Source organism: Pleurodeles waltl, chromosome 3_2 (genome assembly GCF_031143425.1).
Source record: "Pleurodeles waltl isolate 20211129_DDA chromosome 3_2, aPleWal1.hap1.20221129, whole genome shotgun sequence".
Taxonomy (NCBI): domain Eukaryota; kingdom Metazoa; phylum Chordata; class Amphibia; order Caudata; family Salamandridae; genus Pleurodeles; species Pleurodeles waltl.
The window spans coordinates 35,115,617-35,126,393 of record NC_090441.1 but is presented as its reverse complement, the minus strand read 5'-3'; the positions used below and the strand labels follow the sequence as shown (position 1 = coordinate 35,126,393).

Below are 10,777 nucleotides of genomic sequence, written 5' to 3'. Positions count from 1 at the left end.
TTGTACCCACAGGCTATTCTATACTTAGAAATGACAGAATTGACAAAGTTGGGGGAGGTGTTGCAGTCATCTTTAGAAACTCCCTTCAACTTAAGGCTCTTCCTAACAGCTCCTTCCACACTTTTGAATGCCTATCTCTTGAGCTTCAATTGCACCACCGCTCACCTCTCAGATTCCATGCTATTTACCACCCGCCTGGTAGCAGCCCTTCGTTTATGGAGGAACTCACGGACTGCATCAGCGACAAATACACGCAAAGTGACAATCAGATCTTCGTGGGTGACTTCAATGTCCACTGGGGCTCGCCTCAAGACACCTATGCGAATTTGCTGGCCACCTTCCTCTCTGCAAACGATCTTATCCAACACTGCACAGAAACAACACACTCTAAAGGCTCAATCCTGGACCTTGTTATTTCTAAAGCAGGCTTGCTGACTATCGCTACCCCTATTCATGTAGACTGGTCGGACCACCTCCTCATCCCATTCTCTCTTCACCTATCACACTCTATAACTCTTGGCCAGCCTAAGAGGGCTACTTCCTGGTTTCGTGACACTAAAAATATTGACCTCAGTACCCTCTGTGATTCTGCTTTGCTATCACTTCCAAGGCTAGACCTGGACCTAGATGTTAACGAACTCACCTCCCAATGCCTCACAGTCCTTGCAGTCGAAATCAATAATGTCGCTCCTCTCCAAAGCAAAAAGAAAAGGCCCACTCCCTCAGCACCTTGGTTCAACAAATCCCTCTATGAAGAAAGGAAGTTCCTAAGAGCCCTTGAGAAACAATGGAGACAAGCGCCCTCCACTGAAAATTTGGCCACGCTTCGTTCAGCAAGATCCAAGTACCACAAGCTCATCTTCCTTGGAAAAGCGTCACACTACAAATCCCTCCTTGACTCAGCCAAAAATAGACCCAAAAAACTATTCGACCTCATCAAGAACCCAAACAACTCTCCCCCAACTTTCAAATTGGAAGATTCCACAAAGAAAGCAGCGAAATTCGCTGTATTCTTTGACGAAAAGGTAAAATCACTTGTAGATCAGGTCATTCATCCTACCCCTACAGAGGAGCGCAAATCCTTAACCATTTGGCAAAACTTTGACCCCATCTCTGACGATGCTCTCCTTAAATGCATCCTCGATACAAAGCCCTCTAACCATTCTCTTGACCCCATCCCTAGTGCCATTGCCATTGACTTCTATACTAACTCTCTTTCCTATTGGACCACTTTGATCAACCTCTCCCTCAGTCAAGGCTCCCTTCCTGTTTCCTTCAAAACTGGGCAGGTCACCCCTCTGCTTAAAAAACCCACCGCTGATGCGAACGACCTCAACAACTACCGTCCCATCACTAACCTACCCTTTCTTGCGAAAATCACAGAAAAATGTGTAGCGAAACAACTTTCTCGCCATATCAAGGAAAATGATCTTCTTGACAATTTCCAGTCCGGCTTCATTCAAAACTGCAGCACTCAAACAGCCCTGCTGCTAGTGATTGATGATGCGCTGCGGATGCTCGATTCAGGGGAGTCTTGTCTTCTAATTCTTCTCGACCTTTCTGCAGCCTTTGACACTGTCAATCACAACACTCTCCTTAACACTCTTCAACAGAGAATGGGCATGGAGGGCACTGTGCTCAAATGGTTTGCATCCTTCTTCTCTGATAGATCCCAAATGATCAAAATAGCGAACAGTCTTTCAGCTCCTTTAGCGGTCAGTCAAGGTGTTCCTCAAGGCTCCATACTTGCACTCACACTGTTCAATCTCTATTTAGAACCGTTGGGAAATCTCCTGAGTAAATCCGGGATCCACTATCATCTATATGCGGATGACACTCAGATTTACCTTAAGGTGGCCTCCAATCACGATCTCTCCTTCCTTAGCTCTACTCTCAACTCCATTCAAAACTGGATCATCAACTGATCCTGAATCCCTCCAAAACAGAATTCCTCCTCCTCTCCTCCTCACTTTCTCATCCCCCAGTGCAATCATGGATGGATCAGATCAATCTAATGAACAATAAGCCCATCATTGTTGAGAGCGCAAAATCCCTTGATGTCATACTCGACAAAAAACTCAATCTACTCTCCCACATCGACTCCATTGCAAAGTCTGCTCGACACCAACTGCGCCTTCTTTGGGGAATTCGTCGCTTCTTCCCGGAGCACGACCTTAAAACCCTGGTCCAATCGCTGGTTCTCTCCAGATTGGACTACTGCAACTCTCTTCTTACTGGCCATCCCAAATCCCACCTTTCCCCCCTGAAGTCTATTCTCCATTCAGCAGCTCGTTTCATATATGGGGCCAAAAGAAGCGACCACATTACACCCATTTTATCCACCCTCCGTTGGCTTCCCATAGAGGCAAGATCTATCTACAAAACTGCATGTATCACCCACAAAGCCTTGCACTCCTCCTCCCCTCGCTACCTGGTGAATAAACTGAAACTCTCTGGGGGCTCCAGACCATCACGTAATACAGAAAAGTTATTGCTTGAACCTCCCATTTTCAAGAAGGAAAGATCGATGGCCCAATCCTTTTCAGGCAACGCGGTGAGAATCTGGAACTCACTTCCGCCTCAGCTTCGGACCACCACCTCTTCCCAGGCCTTCAAAACTGACCTCAAAGCTCTCCTCCTTCAAAGACACTTCCAAATTTAATTCAAGCCCTCTATTTTCTGAAGGAAGTCCTTCCATTATAGGAAATTCTGTTCTCCATGCCTATAGAAGTGCCTTTCCAGGGTGTTTTTGTGTTTTGAGTGTATGCCATTTAGTGCAGTTTTATACCTCTACCTGTATTTTGTACTCTTTTGTATCTTGCACACGGCACCTTTCCTTTTACAACGTATCATTTGCTACCTCTTATATCTTGTTTGCTTTTGATACATGCACAACGGCCACCACTGCCTCATGTAACGTAACTATTGTTTTAGTGTTTTGAGTGTCTTCCATTTATTGCAATTTTTTTTTGTTTACCTCTACTCGTACTTTATTTGCTCTTGTAACCTGCACACGTCACTTTTTCCTTTCGTATTGCCTCATGTAATGTAACGTTTGCGTTTGTAACAGGCTCAATTGTAATTCCTCTCCTCTTGTATCTTTACTTTGCCTATTGTGAAGCGCTCTGACACCTTCGGGTAAAGTCTGCGCTATATAAAAACGCATTAAATAAAAATAAAAAATAAAATAATCCAGGACTGAGACATACACAAGGGGTCATTTAACTGGTGCAACAGACCTAACAAACAATCACCTCTTGCCAGTCATTCCTAAATTCAAATATTTGCGTCAGACATTTCTACAGCAAAATGCAAATTCTTTCAGGAAAGGCATTCAAACAATGTAGCTTTCTTTTCGTGTAGGCGTGGTTTTTGCTGGTTGCCTTCTCATTATGCTGATCAGTGATCTAACAGGCCTGCGGCGGCGAGGGAGTGCACCCATCAAGCTCACACTCACCGGACGGTGTAAGGTCAAAGGAGACCAAAGGGCAAATACTGCTGAAGAGCGTTAACACTGGCGCAGCCTTTCATCCACCCTCTCGGGACACACACGTGAATTCAAGGGATTCCTCAAAGCAAAATCTGGTGCCAAGACATGTACGGATCACTGACTGACGAGCCCGATCATGCCAGCACGTCCTGCTCACCTTTTCCCTGCGGACCTCTGAGCCGCCTCACCACGAAGCACCACATCCGGGCAGAGATGTTCGATTTCTTCAGTGAATATGAAACCGAGCGAGTAGTTGTGGTCCAGAGTAAGATGCTCGGCATCTCTTACCGCCTCTTCCAGCTGGTCATTATTGCCTACTTCGTGGGGTAAGTAAGTGTCAGCCTGGTGTATCATGTGAATGAGCTGCCTGCAGGCCTAGCAGACTCGGATAAGGAGGGGCTGAGGAGGGCGTTAATAGAGAGTTTCTTGCTACCTCAAACCTCTCAGTGTTTGTATGCAGAATATAAATATCTGTTGATGATGAAAGACTGAAGCCACATAGCCTTGATAAGGAAAAATAATTTGCCTCAGACTTATTGGAACACCAGTTGGGTTTTTATGGCTGGGTAGTCAGCAATGAGGTACAATTTTATCCCACACTCATCCAGGAAAAGCAAATTTAACCAGGACTTGTTTTCATCCATTTAGCTTCTACTTTTTGTTGCCTTGCTTGTAAGAGAGGGAGACCCCACCACGTGGCTGCATTGTGTAAGAATCATAGTCCTATTCCAGTATGGGATGTAAACAAGCCAAAAGAAAGATAAAGAGTGGCTGCGACCCTTGAGAGAAAAAAGTGGTAGATAGACTCAAGTACGCTTGGCCGGGGAGCAGCACTTGTTGGCTGACCCCTTTCAGTCAGGGCTCATTTTGATCCTGTGCTTTCAGGTGGGGCCCACTGGCACCCTTGTTTAGGGACCAGGACTTATTTGTATCTATCAGGTTTTGACCAAGAGCAAAAGGGAAGAGAGGAAGAAAGAGGTAGACGGAGAAATAGCAAGGAATAGATAAAGCTGGAATAATAAAGAACCTATGAGGGAGAGAAATGTAAAGAGGCAGGGAGCAATATTATTGGATGAAACAGACATGGGTTGAAATCAAGGCTGTACACCCATGGTCTCAGCCCACCCCATCACTCAGAAGTGACAGCCTCAGACTTCTGAGAAAAATTGGGACCCAGTACTTATTATTTTACAAATTAAATACTGCCTCCAGTGTCAGCCTTCCTGCTATGTGACCAGCTGCAGTTAGCTTTTATTGCATTATTCTTCCATATAGAGTTTACAATTTTTCCTATATAGAAGTTCACAACGTACATTCCAATACCAATACGTATTTTGCAGAAAAGATAAGATGTAGCAAAACCTATAGTGTTGCCACCTAAAAAGTGTGAGAGTCAGTTATTTATTCGATAACGGCTATTTAGCTGGCCACCAGATCAATAGTGAGTTTTATCGGCTATATCCTTGGCTGCTGGCTAAACAGTAAAAATGTTTCACTATTTGGCCAAAGGCTTCGAAAATAGCAGACATACTTTGCCGTTTATCCGGCTGCATGGCTAAATAATTAGGATTCTTTACAGTTTGGCCGGCAGCCCTGCAACTAGGATAAAAATGTCATTGTTTACCTGGCCACTGGCTAAATAGTACAGATTCTACCCTGTCTGGCTAGCAGCCTTGCATATAACAACCATTTGTAATGCAATGGGTCTCGGGTTTGCTCCAGTTAGAGCTAATAGGGTTGTAAATTCCTAACTGGACTTTTCTTGCCACTTAAATTGAAAATGAAAGGTAAAACAGTTGACATGAGCGGCCGATTCAAAGTGACATGGCCGCCAGGAGCATGAACACGAAGGAGAGACATAAAAGAAAAAGAAGTTCACTCACAGTCAAACGTATCAGCAATCATGCAGTTATCCATGTAACAGGGTCAGTCTGCAAGGCGGTAACAAAACGTCCCCCAGGAGGGACAAACGTAAAGCATTTACCAATGATAGCAAAGGATTTTTGAAAGGCAAGCCCATGAATGAGTGAAAGTGATGGGCATGCGGTGGGCGTGGTTAAAGGCCTACAAGACTTGCGTGCTCAACCTGAAAACAAAGCATCACTATTCGCTTGGCCACTGGCTATATAGCAGAGGTTATGTACTATATGGCCAGCAGTCAAGAATTGCTACCCCTAGCATTTTCCTTGCATTACAGATCAACCAAGAAGATAGAACAAATACAGCTCTTTAAGAGCTGAGACTAGTTTTTGCCGTTCATGTTTCTCTCTCTACTAGGTACTAGCCCTCTCAAGAAGCCTCCTTTTCTGCTGAAGGGGCCTGAGAAGGCACAGGAAGGAACTCTGTGTCCATCACAAGAAGGAAAGGGCAGATTGGACAGGGGCACTTTAAACACTCATTTAGCTTTCAGTATTAACTGCAGTTTAAATACGAAAAAAAAAAAAAGTAGCAGAACTCCAGCAGCGACTATTGGGCTAGGAGAAACTCACCTCAGATTCTGGGTCCAGTGGTGAAGGGGCTGATGAGGAAGACCTTTCTTGGTCAGCCCATTCAGCACTGGACCCAAACTCTGGGCTGTACGTTTTGGGCCCACTAAGAAGCACTGTGAAATAGTAACCTACCTGTACCAGTGTGCAGTTTGAGATTGTGCTTAACCTAAACAAACATACGATCCACAGAACGAATTAGTTTCACTTTCTCTCCTTTTGTGAATACCTCCTGTTTTCGAGGTCTGACAGAGAATAAATCTGCTTCAGATCCTGGGAGAGTTGGCTGGTGAAGAGTGTCCTGGGAGAGTTGGCTGGTGAAGAGTGTCAGTGTTGCAGGTGCAGAAGCGTGGTGGCTTCAACATATGTATAAGGCAAGTAAATGGTGTGCCTTATGATAAGAACTTACCTGGAAGGATAGCTGGAGCAGCTCTCCTGTTCCCTTGTAAGTGTTGTCCTGTATTAAATCAGCAAAGCACTGCATGTTTATATCAAATAAAAAACAATTTAAATCAGGGTTTATAAAGCGCAACTACTCACCCTTAAGGGTCTCAAGGCGCTAAGGGGGTTTCTCCTCTAAGCTTCAGTTGAAGAGCCAGGTTTTATGGTCCTTCCTGAATTGGGGTAGAGATGAAAGTGCTGAGACCACTGCTGCTCAAAGGGTACACCCACACTTCCTCGTAGGTCTGATCACACCATGGTGCACCTTTTATTGGGCATTATTCAAATATTTGATTTTGTATGTTTCAATTATAGTTTTCATTCAGATGTTGATGAATGTGTAAGTCAATAATGAAATGCAGTGCATCCATTTTTCTGGAGGGCCACAGTAGCATAATAAGCTAGTATGTGATGCATTGGGAATTGCATCATACATTTGGATTTAGACAATGACCATGTTAAGAGGAATATCGTTGCAGCACTTTGGTCTGTTATGAAACAAACTATGTTGCCCAGTTTAAAATAACTGATCACTGAAATGTATCAAGCACACAACATACTGTATGGTATTGACTATCATGTTTTTTAGTGCATTGCAGTTTTTAAATCTAGACAATATACCAAGAACTTGCAGTATTGCCTTGTGCATTTTTATAAGCGGGCACAAAGAAGGTTCCTCTGATATTAAATTATTATTCCTATTCAAACTTAATACTGAAACGTATTGGACTGAGTGCTCACTATATGAGGGTCACAACTAGAAACCAATTTTTTATTATTAAAGTTTAGGGTAAAGTGTCAGCAAAATGAGGTCATACCTCTGAAATGAGTGTGACTTGAAAGTTAGTATAGCACTTCACCTCCTTTAGCGCCAGATGAGCACACAGTGACTCCACATACTAAGAACAAGCCTAAGGTTATGTGATATCACTTCCTGTGATGTCATAAGATCTATGATCATGTGATGTCACTTCCTGTGGTGTGATCCATAGTTCAAAGGTCGTGTTTTGGTGAATCGACATCCATGGAAATGTCACTCATTTCTCAGCTGCTGGCAAAAAAGTAGATATTATGTAAAAAAATTCCAGAAGACATGCGAATAGCAAATAAACTGAATTAACATGATACTTATTATTGTTATTATTTTCCTGACAGAATAGCAGAAAGTGTATATTATTTCGTCGGTATCCTGGAAAATAGCAAAATAGATTCTATATTTACCTGGCTGCTGGCTGAATTGCAGGCCACTGTACTGTTTGGCCAGTGGGCTTGCTATTGCTCATTATTCAACTGTTGGAACACTGAATAGCAGATGATATGCATAACTTGGCTAGTAGCTGTACAAATGGTCCTAGTCCTTCTGGCCACCACTGTTTGCTGCTGCTTGTCCAGTGCTGCTGTGTTGCTAAGGCTGAAATACTAAGCAAGCGCACTCCTCCTTAAAAAGAAGCATGAACCAGTACAAATCCATAAGAAGCTCCCAAAAAGGAGGATCATGAACATTAATAAACACTTAGGGGGTCATTACAACCCTGGCGGTCAAAGACCGCCAGGGCTGTTTTGGCGATTGCACCGCCAACAGGCTGGCGGTGCAATCCTGGGTATTTTGACCGCGGCGGAAGCGCCGCGGTCGCAACGCCGGGGCTGGCGGTTTCCCGCCACATGTGCCCCGGCGGTGATAATCTGCCTGGGCAGCGCTGCTTGCAGTGCTGCCCAGGGGATTACGAGTCCCCGACCCCCAGCCTTTTCCTGGTGGTTTGAACCACCAGGAAAAGGCTGGTGGTACGGGGAGTTGTGGGGCCCCCTGACAGGGCCCCATGCAGCTTTTCACTGTCTGCTATGCAGACAGTGAAAAGAACGACGGGTGCAACTGCACCCGTCGCATGGCCGCAACACCGTCAGCTCCATTTGGAGCCGGCTCCTGTGTTGCAGCCGAGATCCCCGCTGGGCTGGCGGGCGGAAACCCGGTTTCCGCCTGCCGGCCCAGCAGGAATCTCATAATGACCGCGGCGGGAGTGCGCCCATATTGGCGGCTGCCCGGCGGTCAGATCTTGGCGGGCGGCTACAGGTCATAATGAGGGCCATAGTATTCTCATGAGTGAATAATTTATTCATGTAACATGCTTTAAAACATAGTCATTTTAATTTGCACCCAGCCAAGTACTACTAGGCAGCAGCATACAATATCTGTGTGCTATATATCTGATGCTGCTGCAGCTGAAGTTGATTCCTACATTTCTTATTTGAATATTAAAATAACATAAATGTCTTTATTCGAGATTAGGTTTACTCTTTTCTCATCAATAAACAGATTAGCAGTGCCTGGCTTCCCATCAGGTGATATATTACACCATGGAAATTGACACAACACAACACCATGTAACATACCTTCATGTACTTTGTACAAACTATTATAGATTTGAATATATGCACTTACTTTCAAATGCTTCAGACATGCTGCATCTCCATTACAAGATGTCCACCCCCCTGCCATTGCCTGGAGTTCCTATTTTCTTTATGGCAGGCACAGTGGAGATTATGTACTATTTTGCTGCGCACTTGGTAAATAGCAGAAATGATGTACTATTTGGCTGGCAGCTCGGAAAGTAACTACTTTGGATGTATTCAGTCTTTTGACATAGCTCTATGATTATCCTTTTTGGCAGCCTCACGGCAACTTTAAGATACTATAATTATCATAAAATATAGAAGCAATAGCAGATCTCAGTGAACTGGTTGCACAGGACAGTGTTTGGCCAAAGTGTGTAAGAATGCACAGGTGTAAAGGGGAAGAAGTGTGCAGTGTGTGAAGCATTGTCAGGGTGTACACATATTCAAGTTAAATTGCATGATTAAGTAAAACAAGTGTGTAAGAGCATGACACCTTATTTGAGGTAGTGTGTGAATGTGGATATCTGATGGTGAATATATGGTGTGCCTTCTGTGCAAGCGTTTTTGTGCACAGTGCGGTCAGTGCAATAAACAATGTGATTTATTGTCCCACAGGATGTATGTTCTCTTTAGAGTTGGAGTATATGCACTTGTGTTGCAAGGGTTGAGGGGCAGACTGGTGGGCTATTTGCCCAACAGCCCTGTATACTTTAGAGGCCCCATCACTCAAAATTCACCTCAGCAGAGGGAGGGGTTTCATAGTGTGAAATTCCACTACATAATCATATGCACAATAAATACAATTAGAGTACATGGAACATGAGGGTGCTAGCCAGTCCAGTGAAAGATATACAATTTACTCTTTCCCAAAGCTTAGGAAAGGAAGCACAAATCATTTGGTTGCAAGAAACTAACTTTACAAGAGTTGAAATAGACAAATTACAACATCAATAGTGAGGTCCACGTGTGGACAGAACTTACTCAGCTTTCTCACAGGGGTCCCTGGTTTGGCTAGCTTCATGAATTCCTTATGAGACACACATAGATGATGAAGGCCGGTACACAATATTACACTGCACCCTAGAGAATGAGCCATGAACTACAGTCAATATATCTGTCCCCTACACAAATAAGATACAGGCCCTTGAGACATTGCCCCCCACTATTGATGAAATATTATGATAGGGTAAGTATCTGTGGAGGGGGCTACAACTTGGTCCTAACTTGGTCCTCCACTGTGTTGATGATAGATCTACGCCAATATTGTGCGGAACTCATTGCAGAACACTTCCACATAAATTTCAAACATGGGTCTGACTTTGGCAAACTGCATTCAGAGGATTGTGAGTACTCTTTTAGTTGATGGCGTATAGCTTGTGTACCAGATTGGACTTGTTCCTTGTGTGTGGAAGAATGGCGGTCATTGAAAGGAATGTTCCAAATGGGGAATGTCGGCTGCATGGAGTCAGACCAGAATCCACTTCTGCTGACACTAGAATGTGGTAGGGCACTTCGTTCAGTGCCTTTTATAGCAAACAAAGGTGAACGCACTACAGGACGTGTCATTTCAGTGGCACAGGCATGAGCTAGAGGCTAACATGTCTGCAGACCAGCAATGCCTAACTGAGCTCAAAGAGGTTAAAAAAGTACTTCACCATAGCAGATGGGCTGAAATTAGTTAACTACAGGAAATATGTAACCAGACAGCATAATGATGGGGGCAGAGAGACTACTGGCCTGGTTACTGAGGGCGGAAGAGCATAGGGGACCCATGTGTCCAATCTGCACCAATATGGGCGGAATATTGACATTTCAGGCAGAGGTAAATTCTGTACTAACCCAATGCCATCCAAGGTTATATTCTGCCCATCCTCCGATTGCCAAGAATATAGTTAAAGAGTATGCTGATACCATTCATGTGAAGAGGCTAACAGTCTGCAACACTGAATAGCTTGATTTCAGTGGAAGA

The 10,777-nt window shown here is 44.1% G+C and overlaps 1 protein-coding gene across 2 annotated transcripts in view; it reads left to right on the top strand.

Moving 5' to 3' along the window:
* The first annotated feature begins 3,423 nt into the window (after nucleotides 1-3,423).
* The window catches only part of LOC138286427 (P2X purinoceptor 1-like), a 495,243-nt gene continuing 487,889 nt past the window's right edge, over nucleotides 3,424-10,777 (top strand). For both annotated transcript variants that reach the window (XM_069226684.1, XM_069226685.1), the window contains exon 1: nucleotides 3,424-3,816. In XM_069226684.1, the coding sequence (XP_069082785.1) occupies nucleotides 3,596-3,816 (221 nt within the window). In that variant the 5' untranslated portion in view covers nucleotides 3,424-3,595. The remainder of the gene's footprint in view (nucleotides 3,817-10,777) is intronic.